At 43.3% G+C, this 27,247-nt stretch overlaps 1 protein-coding gene across 4 annotated transcripts in view; it reads left to right on the top strand.

Annotated features, from left to right (window-relative positions):
* The window catches only part of YIPF7 (Yip1 domain family member 7), a 114,622-nt gene that overhangs the window by 54,906 nt on the left and 32,469 nt on the right, over nucleotides 1-27,247 (top strand). For 3 of the 4 annotated variants that reach the window (XM_068278523.1, XM_068278524.1, XM_068278525.1), the window contains 2 exons: nucleotides 10,261-10,442; nucleotides 20,848-21,451. In XM_068278523.1, coding sequence (XP_068134624.1) covers nucleotides 10,261-10,442; nucleotides 20,848-21,010 — 345 coding nt within the window. In that variant the 3' untranslated portion in view covers nucleotides 21,011-21,451. Of the gene's footprint in view, nucleotides 1-10,260; nucleotides 10,443-20,847; nucleotides 21,452-27,247 lie in introns of those variants that run through there. The other variant, XM_068278527.1, reaches the window with a different exon arrangement.

Raw genomic sequence — 27,247 nt, 5'->3', positions numbered from 1 at the left:
AAAGAACATTTGAAAGCATTACCTGTACGCAGAAATGTTTACTTTATTGTTTACTTTTTGTAATGATCCGCTCAGCTGGCAGCTTTTTGACCACTGTTCAGGTCTGCATTCTGCAGGTCTCTGGAAGAGAGACCTTTTGTCAGTTTTGCAGCTTGCTGCTGCTGAGGAATTTGCATACGTTTGTCATGCAAATTGCCTAGCCACATCCTTTGTAGGCTTGCTCTATATATACTATGTGATTCCACAGTATGTCGCTGGTCATAAGGGTTTGTCCTGTGAAACACTCCTGGAGTGTCAGCCATGCTTATTGTTTGAAGATTAGTTTAGAGTAATTCCTGGGAATGCGCTAGGCATCCTTGCTAGAGCAGTCAGGATTGTATTATTTGTATTGCCTGTTCTGTCTGTCTGTGGGGTACTAACCAGAGCAGCGGTTGTTACTGGTAGGCCCTTCTGTTCATCTCTCGGTCGTGCTTGGATCGCACTAGCCTCTAGCGCTAGCGGCTGTGGATACTACTGCTCTCCAACTCTCTTGCTGTACTTGGATCGCACCTGCTCTGGCGGAAAGAGCAGTGGATCGTATCTCTCACTTATTCCTGTTTTCGTGTATCTGTCTTGTCTGATACGAACGCTTGCTGGAGGCTCGGTGAGGTAACCGTTAAGCAAGCATTCGCATCCTATGTTTCATGTTTGTCTGTCAGTGGTTAGTTAGGCGTGCTTGTCTCTGTTGTGCTTAACCTATTTTGGTTCCTGGAGGTAGTTTCTACGTCCAGGAACCATGCGCGCTACCGCGCGCCCCCGCGGCCGATCGTGCGCGTGCACGCGCACTCCCGGCCGCGGATTCGGTAGCCAAGGAATCAACGGAGCCCGATCATTGATTCCTCTCCCCCGCTGAAAAAGCGACAGCTTCTCTCGGAAGCTGAGCTTTTTCTGGCCGTCTTCTTCCTGATGCGTCACTCTAAGCGCATGCTACGCTTAGAGTGACGTCATGTAAACAAACTCATGGCCGCCATCTTGTGGCCAAAAAGTAATACTACACCTGGAAAAAAAAAAAACACAGAATTAACACACATTTACATTATAAATCTATTGTTTACCTCCCACCCTCCCAAAAGTACCCTAATAAAATGTTTAGTATAAAAAAAAAAAACCATTACAATAAAAAAAACAAAAAACATGTAAATATTTACCTAAGGGTCTAAACTTTTTAAATATCAATGTAAAGATGAAATATTTCTATATTTTTTTTATTTTAAACTTGTAAATAGTGATAGATGCAAAATGGAAAAAATGCACCTTTATTTCCAAATAAAATATTGTCGCCATACATTGTGATAGGGACATAATTTAATGGTGTAATAACCGGGACATATGGGCATATACAATACGTGAGTTTTAATTATGGAGGCATGTATTATTTTAAAACTATAATGGCTGAAAACTGAGAAATAATGAATTTTTCCATTTTTTTCTTATTCTTCTTGTTAAAATGCATTTACAGTAAAGTGGCTCTTAGCAAAATGTACCCCCCAAAGAAAGCCTAATTGGTGGCGGAAAAAACAAGATATAGATCAGTGCATTGTGATAAGTAGTGATTAAGTTATAGGCTAATGAATGGGAGGTGAACATTTCTCACATGAAAACGACGGAACCTGAATGGGTTAACACACGGAGACCGCGCAGTAAACGCGTTCGCTGTTGTGAATGAGTGCGGTGTTCGCGTTTAGTTAGCGTTTCTTATTTTCCGTATCTTCTCATTGTATTATTGCTGTGCCTTTGCTACTCTCATGCCCTGTCTTGCTTAAGCCTTGTGTCACCTCTGGCAATCGCCTCTCTTGCGATTGCGTTCCTACTTCGTTTCTGCTGTTGTGTGTGCACCGTCGCGGGTTGGCGACTAGATTGGGGCACATACATACATTCTATCCCTGTGCTCATTCTCTTTCGCAATCGCTTCTCTTGCGGTTGCGTTCTCACTTGGTTTCCTCTGTTGTGTGTCCACCGTCGCAGGTTGCCGGCTAGATTGGTGGACATACATACATTCCTCATCTGTGCTCATTCGGGCTTGTGTCGCTGTTAGCAACCGCCATCTCTGGCGATTGCTTTCTCACTTTATCTTCCTGGTTGTGTGTTCATCGTCGCAGGGTGGCGACTAGATTGGTGGACACACATACCCTCTGTCGCTTTGATCTCTCTCTTTCAGGGCTATCTTGCCCTGAGTTTCTTCCCTTCGTGCAATTCCTGTCTGGCGTCTGTGGCAGGGCAGAGGAGCTGTTCCTCTGCACTCCACAGCTCCACCTGCCGACAGGAATTTCCCTCTACAGGTGCATTGCACCTTTTGCTGGGTTCCCTCAAATTATACGCTTGTGAAGGATTTCCGCAGTGTCAGCGCACGTCTTGTGCGCTGATCACGGAGAGAATTCCACAAGCGTTACACTTTTACTTATCAAAGGACTTCTCAAAGGACTAGAGGACATGATCTGCGCATGGAGGGAACACGTTTTAGCCATGTATTTAGGAAAGAGTTCTTTACAGTAAGAGTGATTAAGATGTGGAATGCATTGCCACAGGAAGTAGTTATGGCAAATTCTATACCTGAATTTAAAGGGGGCTTAGATACTTTCCTAGCGTTGAAAGACATCCAGGGCTACAATTACTAGGTAATGCCCAGTGATGTTGATCCAGGGATTTTATCTGATTGCCATCTGGAGTCGGGAAGGAATTTTTTCCCTTTTGGGGCTAATTGGACCGTGCCTTGTAAGGGTTTTCCGCCTTCCTCTGGATCAACAGGGATATGTGAGGGAGCAGGCTGGTGTTGTACTTTGTTCTCTGGTTGAATTCGATGGATGTAAGTCTTTTTTCAACCCAAATAACTATGTAACTATGTAACTTATCTCTGGCTAATCAGCAAATGTAAACATTGCTGGCTAGAAGCTCTCTGCCTGGTTTCTTCACTCAACTCCTCCTCCCTCTTTTGTTGAAGTGACTTAGCCGTTGCCACGGTGATGTGTGTGTCTATTCACCAGAGATGGGGGAGCAGAGTGAAGAAACCAGGCAGAAAGCTTATTCTGGATGGCAATTATTACATTTGCCAAGCTCCCATTTCCTCCTCTTAAAAGGAATGAATGGGCTTTAGAAGAGGAGGGAATGGGAGGGATGATAGGAGGGACATTTTGGCAAGCCTGCCTCCTCCCATCAGAAAATTCTCTAAATCTAAATGACCGCCTCACGCCAATTGGCGTGAACACAGCGGCTCCCCCGGGACCATGTAACGCCAATTGGCATGACGTCCTGGAGGTGGAGATTGCAGGGGATCATGTGCCCTGACGCCTGTGCATCCCCACTTGAATGACGGAGCTCGACTCCGTCATGAGTGCCAGCGGCGTTCACTGCTAACAGACTGTTAGATGGCGAAATCTCCATCTATTTACATTGTACAGCGCTGCGATCTACAACAGAGCTGTACTGGGGACAGCCGTGACACTCTGCTGCCCCCCGGGAGGCTCAGAGATTGGCTTTCATAGGCTGATGTCTAGGAGAGCCGATCACTGTGATTGGCTGGCGGGGGGAGAGAGGGGAGTATTACAAATAACTAAAAAAAAGCAAGATGTATTAAAAAAACAGATAATAAAATGAATAAACATTACAGCAGTGATCAGAGCCCAGCAACAGAAAGCTCTGTTGGTGGGCAGAAAAGGGGGCGCAATCATTTGTGTGCTGCTTTCTATGGCTCTGCAGCAAGCTCTGAAAGCTGCAGAGCACTGAATTGTAAAAAATAGCCTGGTCACTAGGGGGGGGTGTAAGCCTACGCTCCTTAAGAGGTTGAAGGGACTGGGGGGAGGGGGGGATCAAAAGGAGGACAGTGCACAGGGTTATGCGGATCCAGCATGAGCATAGCTCTGTGCTTCTCTTAGCTAGCTTTATCTTGGGTCAGGTGTACTTTGAAGCACACCTGAACTGACATGTGACATGTGGGTTGATGCGCTAACACCCATAATATTGCTGTGTGCAGGCAGCGATTAGCGCAACCCACATTACATGGGTGACACGTGCTACAATCAGGGCCGGATTTCTGGTAAGGCCAGAAAGGCTATGGCCTAGGGCGATAAAAATCAGATAAGATAAGAAGGGTGGCAGGACTTGGAGAGAGGAAATCATATATCAAAATAAATCACCTCTTCTGGTCCCCGTAGCGCAGCCAGTTAGCGCCCTGCTCTGCACTAATAGATGAATTCCAGAGTTCCCCAATCCCTGCTTCTCTCTCTCTCACTTTCTGATGTGTTATGAAAATCAGCATTTGCTGTCACCTGATGATCCATTCCTCTGTATGATGAACATAAAAGTCGATTTGAGAAATACCAGGGATTTACATTACATAGGAGATAGAACTAGGTTACGCTGAGTTTTAATGCAGGCATTCACAAACATCTGTGAGCTCTGCTAGTTTCTTCACCTCTTTTACAGCTGTGACACTGACCCCAGCAGTTGTTAATTACTTTGTCTAACCCTAATTTATGACTGTTTCTTTTTTTTTCATAGCTAGCTTTTCTCTGCTCCAGTTAACTCTTTCCTGACTCATTTTTTGTCCTTCAGCTCCTACCATCTATGAGAACTGCAGGCCTAGTACACTGGAAAGTACAAATCCGGCCCTGGCTACAATAACGTGCTTTATGCTACTGGCATAATGTGTGTTACTGTAGTAACGCTCATGTAACACCCAGTGCACTGTTGATGATAGTAACGGTAATATTGCTGTGTGCTACCTGCGCACAGCCAGTGCACAGTCAGTTATGCCTGTGGTACACTTTTGAAGGCATGCTCATTTACAAAGGACACATAACTCCAGTAAAGATGAAACGACCTTCTGAACTAACTTATTCTCTCTTTATTCCACATACTATTTTTCACACTCCCAGGAAATGCAGGTTGTGTAGCTGTGATGGAGATGCGGAAACATTTTTAGATGGCAGAACTGTGAAGCTGCTCTCCAGAATATCCCAAAGAAATCAATTATGAATGCTCACAATGCTTATTCAGAGTTCAGGTTAACTAGTTTGGTCTCACCTCTGTTTTTTATGACAATAAGATTGCAGCTGATGAACGTAACTGTCAGAAATTGTTTCTTTGCAGAGTCTAAAAATAAAGACAACATGGGAATGTGTGGCGCAGACTTGCCATGCGGTGCCATGACTTTAGGATATTGCCTTGATTTAATTTCGTATTCTAGATCTTAAATTGGGATGAATTTGATCAGTGACTCTTACACACCTTTCAAATAAAAACTAGCAAAATTGTGAGACATCTGGAAAATGAAACAGAGGTGACATAAAGAAGGAGGGAGGGAGGGAGGAAATTGAGAGGCAGAGAGATGGTGGAGAGGAACATAGAGAGTAAGGGGAATTATTATTACTATTATTATTATTATTTATATAGCGCTGACATCTTCTGCAGTGCTGTACAGAGTATATATAGTCTTGCCGCTAACTGTCCCTCAGAGGAGCTCACAATCTAATCCCTGCTATAGTCAAATGTCTATGTTTGTATCATAGTCTAGGGCCAAATTAGGGGGGATCCAATTAACTTATATATATTTATTGTGGGATGTGGTAGGAAACCGGGGTGCCCACTGCCCAGAGGAAACCCACGCAGACATGAGGAAAATATACAAACTCCATGAAAATCGTGCCCTGCCTGGGATTCGAACCGGGGACCCAGCACTGCAAGGCGAGAGCATTAACCACTATGCCACAAAGGTTGGTGAGAGAGACAAAGGGGAAAAAGACAGTGACAAAGATCTCACCACATTATGTACACATTACACTGCACACCATATTTTTAAAAGGAACCTGAGGTTAGAGACCTATGGAGGCTGACATATTTTTTTATTTTAAACAATACCAGTTGCCTGGCTTTTCTGCTGATCATTCTGGCATCAGTAGTGTCTGAATCACACATAAATGCAGCTCATCTTCTCAGATGTATTTTCAGAAACATCTGATCTGCATGCTTGTTCAGGGTCTATTGCTGAAGACATTAGAGGCAGAGGATCATCAGGACAACCAAGCAATATGCATTATTAAAATATGTCAGCCTTCATATGTATTTCACCTCCAGTTCCCTTAATGTTATACCCTTAAAGAGAATCTGTACTCTAAAATTCTTACAATAAAAAGCATACCATTCTATTATGTTCTCCCGGGCCCCTCTGTGCTGTTTTTGCCACTCCCTGCTGCGATCCTGGCGTGTAATTGCCAGTTTTAGGCAGGGTTTACAAACAAAAGACAGGGCTTCTAACCAGCTTGTGATAGGCTGAGAGGAGCTCAGTCTGTGACTCATACAGAGCCTGCAGGGGTTGTGTAGAGCAGAGTTCCCCAACCCTGTCCTCAAGGCCCACCAACAGTGCATGTTTTGCAGAAAACCACAAACATTCACAGGTGAGGTAATTAGTGTCTCAGCAGAGCTGATTAACTACCTCTCTGGATTTCTACAAAACATGCACTGTTGGTGGGCCCTGAGGACAGGGTTGGGGAGCACTGGTGTAGAGCAGTGTTTCTCAACATTTTATTAGTATGTACCCCTTTTAAAACCCTTTACTCGGCAAGTACCCCCTAGCATAGTAAACATTATCGCAAGTACCCCTTGACAAATGTATGTATGTATCATATTACATGATAATTGGTTCTAAACAATTTCCAAGCATTTACTATTGCTTTTATTTAGCTAAAATACTAATTTGGTGTTGTTTAAATTGGATTTATCATTTTCTAAAACTCTAAATTTGTTATTCTTGGTTAAGTATAGCAAGTCTGAGTACCCCCTGGAACCATCAGAAGTACCCCCTGGGGTACGCGTACCGCATGTTGAGAAACTAGGGTGTAGAGGGTGTATAGCTTCTATCCTATCACAGCAGAGCAGCAGATTCCTGCCTGAGTGCCTGAGCCCGACAAAGCCGTCAGAGGAAAGAAGATTAGATTATATAACAGAGATAATACAGCAACTGTGCAACTAGGAAAGGCTGCAGTAAGACAGACCACATTAGAACAGGTATAGGAACTTATAGGATAGAAGAAATAAAGCTGAAAATTTTGTTACAGAGTCTCTTTAAACGGTACAGTACTTCCCCCAGATTAAATTCCATACAACATTGTACTTACACTCTCCACATTACAACCAGAGATTACACCAATTACACCACATTTGACACTTCCACCCTCTGCCTTATTACAGTACCCCCACTCATTTGAAAGCTCACTCAACATAGTATACCCCCACACAGTACTGCGCATACACTCTCTACATTACAACCCCACATTGTCCCTGTATGCTGTGCACCTATGATACTAATATTAACTCATGCCATAGCACACCAAAACATTGATACTACCAACCCCCCCTCTCTCCTCTCACCACCACTATATATTTGACAGAGCACTACCCAGTATTAAACCTCATACAAAACTGCATATACACTCTCCTCATTACAGTTGCATCAGCAGACGCGTTGCTAGGATCCTAAGAGATCCGTGGCACTTTTGGGCACTCCAGCCATAAAATGGATGTGGCCACGTACCAGAATGTGGGTGTGGTCATGGGTGGAGCCAAATTTACATGAACCTAACAGCGGTCTAAGTAGGCCTGCTCAGCAAAATGTTGGATAAAGCCCCCTCACCATTAGTAAAAAAAAAATGCAGCATCCTCTATAATAAAACCCCTGTGTCCCTGCGTCACGCTGTCCCTGTGTTACTGGGTCCGTGCTTTTTGCTACTGCGCATGCGCGCAGCACGGACCCAGCCTCACAGAGACAGGAGGACGGGGACAGGGAGCTGGGCGGGTGTGTGAGTGGGTGGCCGGGTGTGCGGCAGGTGCGCGCGCGGCAGATGCGCGCAGGCGTGTGTGTGGCAGGTGTGTGCGGAGGGTGCGCGCTCATGTGACGTGTGCACGCACGTGCGCAGTACATGCGACGGGCGGCATCGAGAAACTCAGACCCTAGAGCCCATTTTTAAACGGGCTTGGGTGTGCTAGTATCACAGAAATAGGCAGTGTCACTTAAAGGATACCCGAACTGACATGTGACATGATGAGATAGACATGGGTATGTACAGTGCCTAGCACACAAATAACTATTCTGTGTTCCTTTCTTTCTTTCTATGCCTGAAAGAGTTAAATATCAGATATGTAAGTGGCTGACTCAGCCCTGACTCAGACAGGAAGTGACTACAGTGTGATAAGGAATTCCAACTATAAAACATTTTCCTAGCAGAAAATGGCTTCTGAGAGCAAGAAAGAGGTAAAAAAGGGGAATTTCATATCAGTGAGGGTCACACTATAGTCACTTCCTGTCTGAGTCAGGACTGAGTCAGCCACTTGCATACCTGATATTTAACTCTTTCAGGCAGAGAAAGAAAAAAAGGAACACAGCATAGTTATTTGTGTGCTAGGCACGGTACATACACATCTCAAACAATGGCTGCGCACAAGAACATCAGCAAACTGCGTTCCACACTCCAAGTGGTAACCGTCACTCCTCCTACTCAGGGTCAGACCAGATCGCTTCACTTCAGTGAGACACCACCACCACACCCCAAGCAGTGGCCACTCACCGTTAATAGAGACCCTCAATTAGATGGGTCCACAGCGCTTGTGGGGTCATCTGGCCGCCCCCTGCCGTTAAATGGAAGATCACCTTCCAAGGGGAGGAACGTGGACGCAGAGGGGAAGGCGTTAGAAACAGCGCTCTACAGCCAACCCGGTGGCCAACGTTTGGGGTGGAGCCCACAAAAACTCTATACGAATATACCCTGGATGTGTTTGTAAGTGTGAAATCTTTTTATTAATAAAACTTTTATACAATTTTACGCTATGGGAGCTCTGGTATATGTCTTTTGAGGTGAATGAACCAGCAACTGATACAGAAAGTGGCGAGGAGGTGATCTTCCATTTAACGGCAGGGGGCGGCCAGATGACCCCACAAGCGCTGTGGACCCATCTAATTGAGGGTCTCTATTAACGGTGAGTGGCCACTGCTTGGGGTGTGGTGGTGGTGTCTCACTGAAGTGAAGTGATCTGGTCTGACCCTGAGTAGGAGGAGTGACGGTTACCACTTGGAGTGTGGAACGCAGTTTGCTGATGTTCTTGTGCGCAGCCATTGTTTGAGACTCTATTGATTACTATTGTGTACAGCAGCGCACCACCGAAAGTTACACCCTACATTGATATCAGCGCAGTTTTGGAGTTTTTATACGGTACATACACATGTCTATATCATCATGTCACATGTCAGTTCGGGTATCCTTTAAACATGACTAGGCAGAGTTACCTGGTGGCTGGTTTGGCTTTCTGCTGGGCAGGCTGATCTGCAGCCAAGTTATCTGGCAGTCCCCCCATAGCATTCCCTGACCTTCTAGTGGACCCCCTCCCATGCTCCCACGGGCCTCCCATTAAGGTACCACAACTCCCAGCATGCCCCATAAAAGAACCACAGCACCCTGCATGCCCCCATTAAGGCATCACAGCGCCCAGCATGGGACCACAGCACCCAGTATGCCCACATAGAGGCACCGCAGCAACCAGCATACCCCTGATTGAAGCACCACACCTGGCTCTGCCTAGGAGATATCCGGGGCACCACAGAATAGATATGGGGCACGTGCCACTGATCTTTGGGGCTAGCAATGCCCTGATCAGCACATTGTGCACATATGACATACTAGAAACTCATCCCATATCACATCACCACAGTGGGCCATATTTAATAAACCAGCAGTAAAGTTACCAACTGCGCAGTTAATGCAACCTGAGTTACCTAGGTAACATAGGCTAGGCAAACAGCATGGGTATCTAGGTAACTTGGGTTGTGCTAATTATGCCACATGTGCTGCTACAATAGTCAAGTTATTGGTTAGTGAATATGGCCCATTGACATTTCTAACCTTCCCCCAGAGTACTAGATATATTTATATACATTATAACCCCACATTACACCTGCATGTCGTGCACATACTAGCTTTTTCTTCCCATATTACACACATTACCTTTGACTTCCACCCTCTTCCTCATTATAGTACATCTACTTTGTAAATGATTATACATAAAATAAAACCATGAGATGTCTAAAAAAAGTACTTTTTAAGAGTAGGAGGACAGGTTCAATTGTTCATTTTATTTTCATCTGGGGTTCGCTTTTAATTATTATTAAATAACCTCAGTCTGTGAGAATGTTTTTCTCAGTTTCCATAACACTGTATGAATCCTGTTTCTTTTTCTCAGGCAGGAAAGGTTCACTTTGGTTACGTGTACACCATGAGTATAATTGGCTGCTTGGGAATCCACGCGTTATTAAACCTGATGAGCATCACAGGTGTGTCACATGGCTGTGTTGCCAGCGTTCTCGGGTACTGCCTGCTGCCTATGGTGATCCTGTCCTGCTTCGCCATCCTATTCTCTCTTCAGTAAGTACTGAGGAATCTCAACAAGAAAGCTTTTACTTTGCATAGGAAACACAAACAATATGTGCAGTATATTCTGCATGCCTTATAAGCTAGATATAATATTTCAAATAATATATAACTGATCTACTGATAAGTAATACTGATCAAAATGACCTATTTTGTATGATTTAATCTGGGTCAAGCATAATTATGTGCATACATGAACGGCAGTATAGTTTTTTTTAGTAACAAACATCTCTTGGGTGGGCTGGTGGGGTTAGAACATGAGAAGGCGTCAATTTAAAATAGGCGCCGCAAGATTCCACTAGGGATCAGTGGGTTATTCTGATATTTTTACTGGTACTTTGCCATAGCCTATCCTTATTCTGACACAGAGCCCTAACTCTACCCATGCCTAAACCTAACCACCCCCTTAAACTTAAAGCGGTATTGTCACCATAAAAATCAAATTTCAACAGCAACTGGTCTGAGTGTATTAAGTGATAACGATACTAATCCTGCATTCAAAACTTGCAAAACGTTTTCTGCTGTTATGGTTTGGAGTTATGACATACTTTAGGAGGGCTGGCTCTATTGCCAAACAGTGCCAAAGAGTTGAATGCTGGGAGTTCTTTTTATCTATAATATATTCCTCCTCTTCCATTTATTTCCCTGCCTTGCTGCTTATCAGAAACTCCCTCTGATTACTTGTGTTTACAAGCAAGGCTGAGGTGACTCAGTGATTGGATGTGTAAACAAAAATAGACAGTGAAGTTGCTAGTATACACCTCAGTGGGAGTGTCTGAAGACTCTGGGAGGAGGGCAGCTAATGAATACACAATGAGCAAGAGAAGGGAGGGGGGAAAACAAGAGTCAGAGAGGATATGATGTCAGCATTAGCTTGGCAAGATGGCCACTGCCTAGAATAGGATTTTCTGCTTTTCCTTTGTAAAATTCACATGATTCATTACGTGGATAGCACAATACATCTGTTATGTAAGTAGAAGTAGTATTTATCTGCTAATATATGTGTTTTTTATTTCTAGGTTAGCATGGGTGTCACTTGTTCTTTAAGTCTACCCCTTGTGATGCCTAAACCTAAGTACCTCCAGATGATGCCTAATCCCCCACCCCCCTCCGCTTAACCTAAGTACCTCCAGCTGATGTCCAATCCCCCCCGCCCTCCGCTTAACCTAAGTAGCTCCAGCTAATGCCTAAATGCCTACCCCCGCCTGCCCACCGGTAAAATGGACACCAACATAGGCAACTATAATAATAACCATGATTAGAAGCTATCATGGGCAACTTAGGCACCAGGGCCACCTGCTATGCAAACTGCAGCTTCAAATATCAGGCACCCAAATTACCCATACTAGCTGGTATTCGCGGCTATTAGCATAGGTACCTATGGCGGCGCCCATTTTGCTTTGCATGAGAGGGTATCTGTTAAACACTTTTATTCTATGTTTAAAATGATGCTACAGTGTGCAAACAGACATGCACACAAAGGAAACGCTGGTCATGCTAATTGCACAACACGCCACACAAGTCATCGTAAGACCCTTGAAACGCATAGTCATTTTGTGTTCAATAAGATAATCTTCCATAAGTCCCTCCTCATCTGTGGTGTTTATTTACTTTAAATAGCTTACAAGAGCTGTATACACCTTGGGGTACCTCTTCCCACTCGTTATATCAATAACACCTATTTAGGTTTTTTTCCCCTGAGTGGTTTCTCATATTTTTGGAGGCGATTGATCACACCCAAACAGAAGATCCCAGACTCATGCGCGTGGAGATAGTATTCTCCACATGCCAGCAATTGTGGTTGTAACCCACCTCTGTAAATAGTATTCTACTTGCCTTTTACACTATATTGGCACTCCTGTTTTTTTCCCCCCATTGGATACAACCATAACCACAATAGATATGAAACATCGGAGGTGTAACAATAGCCCGCACGACCCCTGCCAGTGCAGGGTGGGGGCCCGTTCTTGTGTAAGTGCAAAGCAGCAGTGGCAGTGGAGCCATACAGCTCCTTCACGCTGCTTTTCACACCATTGAATCTTATTGGTATTGGTTTTTTATGCCTTTTTTGGATGTTTTGCCACATTATAATTACCGGTAAATGGGTGATCGAATTAAAAATAGTGCTATCTCAAACTAATTCTCTTGTATACCAAAACAGACGTTATTTCCCACAATGCAACAAGGTTCACAGACAGCAAACTGTCAGGACTATGGTCATAACATGACAATTTGGGAGGGCTTTCACCATAATATCTGCCATTCAGAACCCTCTGATGATCTACCGTATTAGAGAAAAGGTAAAACTTTCTTATGGGAATCAGCTACTGATTGGGATAAAGTTCAATTCTTCCTCTTTTAGCCCAACAAACATGAAAGAGTGACAATGGCCCTTTAGGCTTTACATGAGCACGAGTTACACGCACAGACTTTTTGGCACTACGTACAAAAGGTTACAGCAGTACAGAAAGTGATGAGTGACCACAATGCTGAGGAATAATCAAAGACAACAGCTGGAATCAGAAGTAGATTATCCATTAAAGTGCAGGAAAGATCAAAACCAGCAGCCTTAGCAGGGAGCACCATCTGTCCTGCTCAACAATGTTTGTGGATAACATATTTTGCAAGTGGAAGGCAGCAAGAAGCTGTGCAATTCCAAACCTGCTAAGGAAATGCCAGCATTATCCCTTATCTACGGCGGCGCAGTAAATAAAACCACTGTGCCAGTTGATCAAAGCATTAATAAATTAGGGGTAAAAGATGCCATCAGGAGAAAATACATTGTTATTCACGTACAATGTCTAGATCAGGACTGATTGTTATCAGGAAACACATTTACTGCCATAGTCAAAACTGTATGGCTAGAACTGCTGCAGATGCTTAATACTGATGTAATCAAAGTACACAGATACATAAAAATACTTTATTTTTATTAAATAACGTGGACATATGGAGAGATTTTCTGCTCAGGCCTGGCTGCTGTGTTTTCTGTGCTGTCATTCATAAGACAAGACAAATAACATTTATACTTTTCTCCTGGTGGGCTCAAAGCGCTTGAGCTGCAGCCACTAGAACGTGCTCTATAGGCAGTAGCTGCGTTAGAGAGTCTTGCCCAAGGTCTCCTTGCTAAATAGGTGCTGGCTTACTGAACCGGAAGTGCCAAGATTTGAACCCAGGTCGTCTGTGACACATATGGAGTCCTTGACACTATCCAGCCACTAAGCAAGTGGAATATTTGTAGTTAGCAAATATTGTGTTCTCTAAATTAAAGATGCAAGTTTGTACATACAATAAAATTTTCATGTGATAAGTACACCTGAATTGGAGAAAAAAAGTATAGTTTACTTACCTTGGGCTTCTCCACTCTCCCCCAATAGTCTTCCAGGTCATTCAGTTCCCTCCGATGTGCTGCTGCTCCATCTGAAATATCTGCAACTGGAACTTCTGTGGTAGCTACTGCACATGCATGTTCGTGCATGGAACAATTTTTTTTGAGAACCGTGCATGTGTAGATGCTCCTGGTGACAGGAGAGTGATTGAGGAGGTGTGTTGACAAGACCAAGCATGCACAGTAGCCTCAATTGGAGTTCCCATTGCAGATCTTTCAAAGGGGGCAGCAGCACAATGGAGGAGACCATGTGGACAGGAAGGTACCTGAAAGGTCTAGGTAAGTAAAAATATACTTTATTTGCTCCAATTCAGGTGAGATTTAAATACTAGTTCCATACAAAATAGAAGCCCTTTTCAGTGCTGTGAAGTACCACAGCCCAGGTACATTCCTTGCCCTCATTGATCTTAGTTTTGTGTAATTGTACTGAGTTTTTCTTAAAATCCAATTTAGCCTTACACCGTTATTTAAATTATAGTAAATTTGCATTAGAGCTATCATGTGTATCCACTGGCTTCATGTGTGTTATATTTCCCTGCTCTGTCATGAAAGTTATAAGTCTGATTGTGTGAATTACTAGTTCTCTTTTCTAGCTGAAACGTGTAGTAAGTAAGTAGAAAGTTTTAAGTAGTATACAGTATAGCAGAATTTGCAGCATTTGCCACCTGAGTTTCCCCCTGCAGATGTGTGTATTCTGGGCTGTAGGAGTCACATACACACACTACGTGATGGTGGTGGTGGTGTGCAGGCCAAGCTAGAGAATTGACAGTAATAAGGTCAGAACCTGCAGCTGTCAGCACAAAGCAGCAGAATTTTCCGATTATAAATGTGAAAATAAAGCAGCTTTTTTTGCTTTCACACCCTTTTGTTATTCTGTCACTTGATGATAAAGCTTATTGGAGGCTTATTAGGCTTTCTGATAATAAAAACATATGACTCTTAGTAATGCTTTGTCTGCGTGAGGGATTATTGGCTGCATCTCAGAATCTTTGACATAGGGCCTGATTCAGTAAACGGTGCTAACCCAGTTAGCATGCCTAAAGGCTTTGGACGTGCTAACTAGGGTGCTAAGTAGTTAGCACATGCAAACTACTTAGCAGCGTAGTTAGCACATGCAAACTTAGCACCGTAGTTAGCACATGCAAACTACTTAGCACCATAGTTAGCACATGCAAACTACTACTTAGCACCGTGCTAACTAGGGTGCTAAGTAGTTTACATGTGCTAACTACGGTGCTAAATAGTTTACATGTGCTAACTACGGTGCTAACTACTTAGCACCCTAGTTAGCACATGCAAAGCGCCTTTTCACTGGCGTGCTAACACTTAGCACCCTTTTCTGAATCAAGCCCATGGTATCAGACCCATGCCAGGATACAGGATCCACAATTTATCTTATCAGCAAAGAAAAGTTTAAAATGAGCACAGTCCAGTTTTTCTATCCTTTGCTGTGACTCACTTTTTTACAATTACATAGAACAACAACAAATAATGAATTATTTTAAAAAACAATGGGGTTAATGAAATCTGCATCAAATTTTCTGTGTGCAGGTAATAGTTACATAGCGCAAGTTACGCAAAAACATGCAGTAACATGGTTAATGTGCATGTTACCCTGGCAACGCAGGTTGCGCTAATTGCACAGTGCACACTACATACTGTAACTTCCCAAGTACCAGTATGGCAATTTTACCACTAGTTTTGTGGATCAACTTTAATAGTAGTTCTCTATTTTTCAGTTATGTTTTTCTTTAGCATGTATTAACACTTCTGGATAGAGTAATGGCCAAACTGCTCTTTACTTTTACTTTTTTGATGGAATTATTTTGGTATTAACTCAGGGCTCTACAAGTCTCTTTTGTAAATAGATGGTTTATAATTAATCAATGCACAATTTGATCTGCATTGTAAATATAAATGAGCACGACCCACAGTTTGTAATTGTTGTTATAGTTTTGTATGGGCATTTAGCAGTGTTTCTATTTAATGGTTATGGTTGAGCTGCCATCAAGCCAAAAAAAAATAATGTGAAAATCTTTTTAAAAATAATCAATGAAAAAACAATGATGGCAAAAAGGCATGATTAATTGTGAATGTGACTTAAAGGGAACCTAAACTGAATGGGATATGGATGTTTGCCTTTGGACAATACTAGTTGCCTGGCAGTCCTGTTGATCTCTTTGGCTGTAGTGGCTGAATCACACACCTGAAACAAGCATGCAGCTAATCCAGTCTGACTTCAGTCAGAGCACCTGATCTGCATGCTTGTTGAGGGGCTGTGGCTAAAAGTATTAGAGGCACAGCAAAAGCAGGAGAGTCAGGCAACTGGTATTATTTTAATAGGAAAAATCCACATCCTTCTCAGTTTAGGTTCCCTTTAAGGTGCCCACTAATGTTACAATATTGACTGTCCAATTTTATTGTCACGATCTTACCTCGGCCTGGTTCCAGCGGCGTGTAAGCAGCAGGCTTGTGATCGGCTTTCGGCATGCAGATTTCATCTCCATTGTTCCTCCTGTAGGCTCACTTGGATGGTCTTTCTCCATTGTTGCTAGGTAGTGTGGGCGTGTTAGGTGCGTGGCGTACACTCTCTGGCATAATTGTTAAACCAGGAAGTGATTGACTATTGCACAGAGTCAATCACTAGCGGCAGGCTGTGCACTCCATTGGCTGGTTGGCTGGCTGGCTGGCTGACTAATTGGCTCTTTCTCATTGAGTGCTGTATTTTTACCATGATGGCACATCAGTTTGTCGCCTGTAATAACGTTAAGTTGCCATGCTCATGCCTGAAGAGGAGCGAGACCCCAATCAGATTACCGACAATCCCTTATTGGTAATATGTGGAGAGTCTTTGAGCTGCAACAGAGGGACCAGAAGAGGCCATGGGAAGCCTCATCAGGATCTTTTTCTTAGGTGAGTATGTGAATTTGTTCATGAGTTTTGGCCTGGGTACACTTTAAAGGATACCAGAGCTGAATGAAGTAGGAAAAACGGGGGGAGCAGGCATGTACTGGCAGCTGTCCTGATGCCCACAGCTCCCCGTGTTCTCCTCTCTGCCCCTCCAATCCTTCCTGAATGCCCCTGGCACTCTCTCCTGGGTCACCGGAGTCGAGTATAAGTGCGCAGGGGCTGGCCCAGCTGCACTCATCCTACATCGCGTGTCTGCAGCTGGGAGCTGCGAAAACATCATGGGCATGCACAGAGTGATCCTGGCTGCGTGGGTGCGCTGTAGGACGCATGCAGCTGGGCCAGTGCCTGCGCACTATGCCCAACTCCGGCGACCTGGAAAAGAGGCTGCCAGGGGCACTTAGAAAGGATCAGAGGGGCAGAGAGGAGAATGGAGTAGAAAAAAGGGTCATGTACTGGCTGCTGTCCTGATGCCCACCGCTCTAATTTTTCCTACTTCATTCGGCTCTGGTATCCTTTAACCTTCCTGGCGGTAAGCCCGAGTTGAGCTCAGGCTATGCCGCCGGAAGGCACCGCTCAGGCCCCGCTGGGCCGATTTGCATAATTTTTTTTTTGCTGCACGCAGCTAGCACTTTGCTAGCTGCGTGCAGTGCCCGATCGCCGCCGCTACCCGCCGATCCGCTGCTATCCGTCGCGCCGCAGCCGCCCCCCTTCCCCCCCCAGACCCCGTGCGCTGCCTGGCCAATCAGTGCCAGGCAGCTCTATGGGGTGGATAGGAATCCCCTTTGACGTCACGCCATGGCGACGGGGGAAGCCCTCCAGGAGATCCCGTTCAAAGAACGGGATCTCCTGATCGCCGATCGCCGGCGGCGATCGGAGGGGCTGGGGGGATGCCGCTGAGCAGCGGCTATCATGTAGCGAGACTTTGTCTCGCTACATGAAAAAAAATTTTTTTAAAAAAAAGATTTGCTGCCCCCTGGCGATTTTTTAGCAAACCGCCAGGAGGGTTAAGGCTAATGTGCAACCTCTGTATAAAAAGTTGTAAGCCTAGCACTGCTAAAAAACATATGTACATTTTAATGCAAATGATGTTCCTTTTTATACTGCCACTGTCCACGCTGATTGTTAGTAACATTCATCTTTGCTAAATTCTATGAGATGGTCAGACTGAAAACCTCTTCCAGTCTTCATTTTACACCTTCCTCCCACCGCACTCATGTGTAACCATTTCAATTAGAGGATAAAGATCTACTTCCACATCACAGATTGAGTTCACATGATGCTTGATAGATTTTTAAATAAAGCAAATGGACCAAAAGAGATTATTTAATGAGATTTAGTGTCAGAAGGCTGCAGTTATAGATCCATGTTTTCTGATAAAAGGATTAAATAGCATCTAGAAGAGAAGAAATGTCATTTATACCAAGGCAAAAAAAAGATTATCTAGGTATTAAATTGCATGTCCCTGGTATCACCAAGATGTTTATTTATCAGATATGTTTGCTGAATAATAACTGACACCTGGTTAACTCTTTAGTATCGCTATCCAGAACAAAACAAATACAACTAATAAGAATTCCTAATTAAAGGAATGGTTGAAAAATAAATTGATAAATAAAAAGTACAGGTCTTAAAGGAGTCATTAAACAAGATTAACTTCCCCCCGATCTACTTACCTGGGGCTTCCTCCAGCCCCTTGCAGCTGACATGTCCTACGCCGTAGCTCTGCTCTCAGCTGCCGGGCCAGGGTCCCCGCACGGTGTCTTGGCAGATGTCCTCTACTGCGCCTGCGCGAGCACCGCTGTCAATCAAGTCCACGTTGTCCGGACTGTACTGTGCAGGTGCAGTACACTGCAGACAGAGTGGACTTGATTGACAGCGGCGCTTCACGCAGGTGCAGTAAGGACGACATCGAGGTCGACCTCTGCACCGTGCGGGGACCCCAGGCTGGCGCTGAGAGCAGAGCTACGGCGTAGGACATTTCAGCTGCAAGGGCCTGGAGGAAGCCCCAGGTAAGTAGATCGGGTGTAGGTAATCTTGTTTAATGACTCTTTTAAGGATCTCATCTGGTAAAAAAAAAAGTGGCTCTGAATCTAATACTTATCTTTGTTATATTTCTAGTACAGAATATGGCCGATATTGGTGGGAAACAGTTACCTTACCTGTATCTTTTTAGCATAGTATATAATAATATTACAGCAGACTCTCGTTATAGTAAAGCTGATATAGTACCGGTAATCCTCTGGATATAGTAAACTCAGTCCTCAGGTCACAGCAAATGGGTCTGTATAAATAAACTGAAAGGTATAACAGAGGCACCAGAGTAGTATAAAAATGATTAAAATTAGATTAAGAAAAAGAGAAGGTAGTGGTGGACTGACCTCCTCCAAGTAGACATCAACATATGCTGTTATATAATAATAACAATTTATTTAAAGTACTCCAAAAATGCAACGCGTTTCGTGTGTTTGAACCTGCTTTTTCTGGCACTAAAATGAAGCACTAGCAAAAGGGTCAGTAGATGTGCCTAGCGCCTCTGGCGCATCTACTGACCCTTTTGCTATTGCTCTGTTTTATTGCCTGAGGAAGCAGGTTCATACCCACGAAACGCGTTGCATTTTTGGAGTACTTCGTGATACCTTTAATGACTAACTGTACAAGAATTCATTGCAAGCTTTCCAAACTTTAAGTTTCTTCTTCAGACATGACACAGAACTGGATCAAACCATACAAAGTAAAGTCACATACAGAACCTTATATATGCATTTCTTTGGTATTCAGCAATCTGACACCATGTTAAAGTCTTCCTCTTTTTCTGAAATGTAAAGGATATTATCAAAGCTTCGATCTATTCACCCTAAGAGCATTTTACAATGGGTAGAGACACAAACACACAGTAATCAAATTAGCCATTGGTTAATTGTGCAGTTAGTCATTGAGGCCCCTTTCTCACTGGCACGTTACGTTACCCTTTTTTACACCAATGAAAGTCTACGGGCATTTCATATCTGGTGCTGTGCGATGCGATGTGCCAGAAATGCCTGATTTGCAGCAAAAGCAACAGGCAACTTGCACGGCGACCATAAGTAATTTAAAGGGGAACTGAAGTAAGAGGTATACGGAGGCTGCCATATTTATTTCCTTTTAATCAATACCAGTTGCCTGGCAGCCCTGCTGGTCTATTTCTCTGCAGTAGTATCTGAATAACACCATAAACAAACATGCAGCTATTCTTGTCAGATCTGACTTTAAAGTCTGAAACACCTGATCTGCTGCATGCTTGTTCAGGGGCTATGGCTAATAGTACTAGAAGCAGAGGATCAGCAGGGCTGCCAGGCAACTGGTATTGCTTAAAAGGAAATGAACATGGCAGCCTCCTTATACCTCTCTCTTAAGTTCCCCTTTAAAGAGAAACTCCGACCAAAAATTTAACTTTATCCCAGTCAGTAGCTGATACCCCCTTTTACATGAGAAATCTATTCCTTTTCACAAACAGACCATCAGGGGGTGCTGTATGACTGATATTGTGGTGAAACCCCTCCCACAAGTAACCCCTCCCACAAGAAACATTCGAACTTTTGTGAGAAATAGCTGTTTACAGCTGTTTCTAACTGCCAAAAACCATGCAGCAGCTACATCACCTGCCAACAGTAAAATGTTCACTGGAGTTCCTCTTTAAGTCTATGGCGATGCAGGTTTTTTTCTGTGCTCGCGTGCGTAGTGCATTTGCGGAAGCATATTTTTTCAATACACTTTTGTGCAATTAAAATTTTGGCCACAGGAAGTGAGCGCTAGAGAGCCTCACTTCCTGCTTGGTCTGCAGCCAGAAGGTATATTACTGAGCATTACCGTGGTAATCGCCGAAGGCTATTTTTAGCGTTGTGGTGCGATGCGCTCATCGCACTGCATCGCTCCCACAACGCCAGTTTCCAGTGTGAAACTGGCCTAAAGGTATCACCTAAACAACTTTTGTTGTTATGTCTTCGGATTTTGCTCAGTGGAGATATCTGAAGGGGTGATGCAATGTGTCTGTACTATGTCAAAGCTTATATACGGTAACTTTCTATAGAAAACATACATAATATTGTTTTTTCTGTCTTATAGGGGGATTGCTGGGACCATCTTAGCACTGGCTATAATTGGGTGGTGCAGCTTCTCAGCTTCAAAGATCTTCATCTCTACACTGGCAATGGAAGGGCAGCAGCTTCTTGTAGCATATCCCTGTGCTCTGCTCTATGGACTATTTGCATTACTGACTGTGTTTTGAAATTCTACTATATGTCTTTGAAGTAAATTATGAAAAAAGTGGAAAATGCGTGTAGCACTGGATATTTATTCCTGTGTAATAGCAGGGCTATTGACAAAATACACTGTATAAATATTTTTAAAAAGTTGTAAAAGGTGGTGATCTAGTTTCAGGTCACTTCTTTGTTAGTTCTAGAATTAAAGGTCTCACGAGGCGACACATATAATCTATTTTTTACTCCCCTGGGGCTTCTTCCAGCCCCTAGCAGCCATGTTAGTCCCTCGCCTTAGCTCTGGTACTCCTCGGTCTCTTACTGGCCATCCGTAAAGAGCAGCGACCTGGCGGTGTGTCAGCGCCTCTGCGCCTGCACAGGCACTCGTGCCCACATGTCCACGTAATCTGGTGTGTACTGCGCCTGTGCACTGCTACTGCCGCTTTTTACGGGTGACCAGCATGCCACCGAGGAGGACCAAAGCTATGGCAAGGGACTGCCATGGCTGCATGGCTGCGAGGGGCTGGAAGAAGCCCCAGGTGAGTAAAAAATAGATCATAAGCGTCGCCTCATGAGTCCTTTAAGAAAAAAAGATGACCAGTTTTATAGCTCCATATTTACAAAATGGCGATCATGTTTTGGCCAATGGTGGTCAGCACCACAATTCCTCTGAGGCAGGGTTCTAATATGAGTGCTTTGCATGCCTTTTAGCTGCATGCAAATTCACATTACAACTGACACCATCTAAGTTCACGTCTAACATCAATTTCTGCATACGGAAATAAATTTACAGCGTTTTGCTGTGCACATTATGTTAATCACAAACATTAGCTACCGTGGCAAAACAGGCATTGTAACACGGCCAACAGCATGTGGGGTTCGAGAAAATGACATGCGCGTAGTCTGCACATTACAACCCTCCTTAAATTTGTAATCCACAAATGGAGTCGCAGATCACCAGCTGTGACCTTTACTTCTCACTAAAAAAAGTAGGGGACTGCCACCATGAGGCTACATTCACAGGGGTGCCTTGCAGTGCAGTGACACAGCTGCATTGTAACGTGGCTTGCCACAGTGCAATGTACCACCTACGAGACATGCACTATGCAGCGGGTGCGGTATACCAATGTGCAGCACAACTTTCCTGATCCATTGCGCTCCTGCTGTGACAGGGAATGGAACGCAATTCCCACAGTGAACATAGACTGAACCTAGACTAGATGAGGGATATAAAAGAATTGATACTTACCTGGGGCTTCCTGCATTCCCATGACCACTGTTGCCTCCCTCACCGTCCTCCTGGATGGCTCCATTCACCCGCTATTGGCCCCCGGTAATCTTCTTTCAGTCACGTCAACTGGCTCTTCAAGCTTTCGTCTCAGGTTCTTTTTAACCACTTAAGGACCAGGGCTGGTTTCTGTGATCTGTGCTGTGTGGGCTCTCCAGCCCGCAGCACAGATCAGCTTTGAGGCAGGGCGATCAGACTTCCCCCCTTTTTTCCCCACTAGGGGGATGTCCTGCTGGGGGGGGGGGGGGTCTGATTGCCGCCACACTGTGTGGCCGAGCGGGGGGGGGGCTCCTGAAAGCCCCCATCCGCAGCGATCTTCCGCCTTGCTCCCTTTCCCTCCCTCCCCTCCTTCCCCTGGGCGGCACAGGACAGCAATGCGTCCTGCGCCGCCTCTGATAGACTGAAGCCTATCAGATGCGGACGATCCCCGGCCAATCAGAGGCCGGGGATCGCCGATCTCCTTTACGCTGCTGCTGCTGCGCAGCGCCGTATGGGTGTAAACACAGGGGATTTCTTCCCCGCGTGTTTACATTTAGCCTGCGAGCCGCGATCGGAGGCTCACAGGCTGTTCACGGAGACACCCTCCGTGAACTGACATGGAACGGCCGCTCGTCCATGGAAACCCACAAACGACCAGCCGCCGCCTATCGGCGTTAGCTGGTCGTTATGTGGTTAAGCTGAAAGGCTGAGGTTACTGCAGTGCAAATGCCTGCCTTTTCCCCATACACACATAAAGCTATTTTTCGCTAATATTAATTAAATAAACACATGAACGTATTTCCTCAATCACCTGTTATCTATACTGTGATTCATATAATGAGATCATCACATTAATGCAAATGCATGGAAGGGGCTGTGACTAGTCCAGGCTTAGAGCTGAAAAACTGTTTGCGTTACTTTTCACTTTAACTGTTTAATTTGACAGGTTGAGTCTACATTTATGACGCCATACTTATTTACCGTGAAGAGTTAATAAATAAAAATACTAACACTTAAAAAAATATTCATTAATCAGATAATCACACATTAAAATATTGTAAGAAAATATTCATTTTTTTTGTATCTATATTATTCTGTATCCTACTTTTTTCATCTATATAATTATTTGTTCACATCTGTATACTTATTTTCCATTTTGTGCTATAATTTTAAATGTTTAATTCTGTCTTCTTTTTAGTTTGTTTCTTCTTTCTTCTAGTAGCGTACCATCTGTCATTTCTCGCCTGCAGATAAAATGTCCTGGAGCTCCAGCTTTGGCATATTTGATTTTCCCACAAGGGCTTCCCATCAGTCCATTCATGTGGACAAAACTGGAATCATTGGTGGGAAACTCATTTGAATTTCCTCTGAGCATCTCTGTTGGTCCATGCAAATAGACCGATACGGATTCTTGATTGGAAACTCAAATGTTGAATGAATGTCTCAGGCCCAGTTCATAGTGTGGCATTGCAGTGCAACATGATGGACACAATGTACTGCAGAAAGTCGCATCGCAATGTTAAATATATGCGACATTCACAGTGTGTCCAGTGTGGAGTGCGGTATCCCAATGCTATCAGTATGTTATCGCATCATGCATGTGTCAATACTGACAGCGAAGCATACTTTTAATTTTAGTTCTTTATGTGATTTGGCTCTGCCTCCAAATCAGTATTTGCATGACTGAAATGAGCAGTCTGCTGAATCTCTTCTGGCTGTGTACGGTTATTTTGTTACTTTACATGTTAACCTTCTGTTGCATACACAAAACGTATTACAGTCTAGAGGAAATGGAGTTGCATTATTGATCGATAACTTGATTTGCTGTATAGATAAAGCTCTTTTCCTAATTTATAAATCCTTTTTTTCTCTCCCCCCCCCCCTGCTTGTTTTATCTTCATAATAAACATCTAGATTACATGAAGAAAGAAAAATTTAATAGTTCATTTTAAGAAATTATTTTGTAATGTGTATTTATGTTTGTATTTTTATGTGTGTGTATGTTTACTTATCAACTCTTTATGGCGAAGAGGTAAGGGATCATTAATTACATCTTTAATCTATCTAATGTTCTGATCCCAGTTTTGCAGTGTACTACATCATGTTATAAACCATGTGGGCTGGTATTGCTTAGGAGCTGAAGCCACATGCTTGTAGGCTTCAAAATCCCTGAAGAATGCTAGCATGCTGGAAAACAAGGAGTAAATAAAGATTAAGCAAGCAGGGGTACATTTTTAAGATCATATGTTTAACAAAATAAATAAATAAGGATTGAAAACATGTTTCAAAAGTCAATTCTTAAAAACAACCAAGCATACATTCAAGGCCGAATTTATACTTTTTGTGCCCCAGGCCAAGTATGTTGTGGCTCCCATTTCGTGTGCACTAGCAACCCTCCCATTCCAACCCTCCCATTCCATGTGCAGCCCCCTCTTCCACGTGTATTATCCATGTACAGCACTCCCTTTCTTTCAAGAACAGCTCCCTTGGGCATCAGTTTCCCTTTTTCCATGTGTTGCTGACCATTTTCAGCCTCCTCTTTCCTATGTAGCAACTCTATTATATTCAGCTGTCCCCTTGGGCTGCTGCCACCCTTGGCCTGGGCTGCAGCCTCACCTACTGTTTAGCAGACATGCACTGCCACCATGGTGATTCTGGCATGTAAGGGGACTTTGCTATTAACCACTAAAGTTGGCGGGTTTTGGTGGGTTTTTAATCACAAACACTTTTTTCCTTTGAAGCTTTAAAATCAATTTTCTCAATAACTATAAGGTCTTTTTGAAAAAATTGTCCTCTTGTTTTCATTGTTCTTCTTAACATAACTGGCAAATATGGTGTTCCTAGCATTTAAGGGGGCTTTGCAATTAACCATTAAAGTCGGCAGGTTTCTAATCTCGAATAGCACTTGTGATTCGTGATTACATGTGGTTATTCGGCTCAAAACCGCACTTGAGTCGAATATACCTTTCTACTTGTGATCGTGATCACGAGTCATTTCATAAGTGGGCGGAGTTGAATTCATGACCACTCGAATTCGTAATTGGGGGTATCCGAGCACTTCTGGAGGGAAGCTTTTAGTCCAGCCTGTAGTGCAGCAGAATAAAAACTTTCCTTATACTGTATTTGCTTTGTAAATACTTCCAGGAGGTAAGAAGTATTCCACTTTCACTCCTTTTATGTCGCAATTGTCTTATTGTCTCTGGTGCGTTCAAAACACAATTTGTAACTATACCTCTTTTAATTTATTTGTTATCGAGTCAATGTGCCATTTTTTTATTGGCGAGCAACCATTACTGTTTTTTTACTTTAGTACCTAGTCTCTCTTTTTGATGATCCTTACTGCAGGTCCCATAGCTGGTGGACTGGAACATTGTTTGGTCAAATTAGGAAGAAGAAAGGGTTGTCCAGGGATTAGACCTAACATTTTGCTAATAATATATAGACATTCAAATGTTATCACATTCTGTATGGGGGTTGATTCACAAAACTTACCTATTTTTCACCTTAACTATAAAGAGAGCTGATGCATGAGATAAACAAATAAGAAGAGATAATTCATGAGATAACCAGGTAAGGAGAAATAAATAATGAGTTAAGGATATCCAAGGCAACAGATTGTGAAAAAAAGTAATTACCTATTTAGCTGCTTAATTTTTTTTAAAACATATTTTATTTCTTTTTCCAAAAATATAACAAGGCATTTTGGCTACAAGCCAGTTATGATGTAATATACAGTTATACTGTATATTTAAGCCTCTTAACCCTTCCCAAACATCCCTTCCCCCAACTATAATCCCTAACCCTCCCCTTTTGCTGTCAGTGACAACTGAATCAAAAATTCAAGGTTGCAATTTACCAACTCAAGGTATCTTTAGTTTGCCAAGTTGACCTAGAAGATCCATAGTAGCATACCAGGATGTGTACTTGAATTTGTCCATCATTTTTTTCAGGTAGTAAACAGAGTCTTTGTCATTTTTTCCATATGCTGTAATGTTTCCAGTTTATCGAAATTGAAGATATGGATAAGCTCCTCCCTCAAGTACCATATTGTTGGAGTGCTGGGAAGGATCCATTTGTTGTAGATTATTATTTTTTGCTGCTATAAGGATCAAGTGCATCAATCTACTTTTTCTCTTGGGATTTGTGTTTATTTTAATTTCTGTAGATCCTTCTTTATTTTTATAGTGGAATAATTGTGGAGACATATCTCTAGCACTTTCTTCCAAAAAATAGTAATAGGGGGACATAACCACATACGATGGAAAATATCTGCATTTTGGGTGTTACATTCGGGACAGTATGCGCTGGTGGGTTGCGATACTTAATGTTATAGGCATATTTAGCTTTGTGGATTGTCTTAAAGTGAGACTCTCTCCATATTTCACTGCATATTAATTTAAATTCATTTTCTCCTGGCGGACTCAAAGCGCCAGAGCTGCAGCTCTATAGGTAGTAGCAGTGTTAGGGAGTCTTGCCCAAGGTCTCCTACTGAATTGGTGCTGGCTTACTGAACAGGCAGAGCCGAGATTTGAACCCTGGTCTCCTGTGTCAGAGACAGAGCCCTTAACCATTACACCATCCAACCACTGCTGTTACTCCCTGCACTGCGCTTATCCAGCAGTCTATGTATATCTGCTAAGGATAGTTTTGTAGTAGTGGTCGAAAAAAGAGATCAAATTCATTTATACACCATATTTTAGATAGGTTTTTGATATAAGAATTAACAAAAGAGCGAATTTGCGCATAGTATAAAAATTGTGATCTGGGTATATTATACAATGCTTGGAGTTCTGCAAAACTGCTCCATCTCTTGTGTTTTAGATTTAATAGGTTACCTAATTTTAGAATTCCTTTTTCTTCCCATTTTTCAAAACCCCCATGTGCCATACTGGCTGGGAAGCCTGGATGTCCCCATAACGTAGCTGCTTAATTTTTCTAGAACACAATCTACATCCTCCTTTTCCCTCTGATTGCTTCCAATTGCATGCTAAAGTGTCCA

This window comes from Hyperolius riggenbachi, chromosome 1 (genome assembly GCF_040937935.1).
Source record: "Hyperolius riggenbachi isolate aHypRig1 chromosome 1, aHypRig1.pri, whole genome shotgun sequence".
Lineage (NCBI taxonomy): Eukaryota > Metazoa > Chordata > Amphibia > Anura > Hyperoliidae > Hyperolius > Hyperolius riggenbachi.
This window is presented reverse-complemented; position numbering and strand designations above follow the sequence as displayed.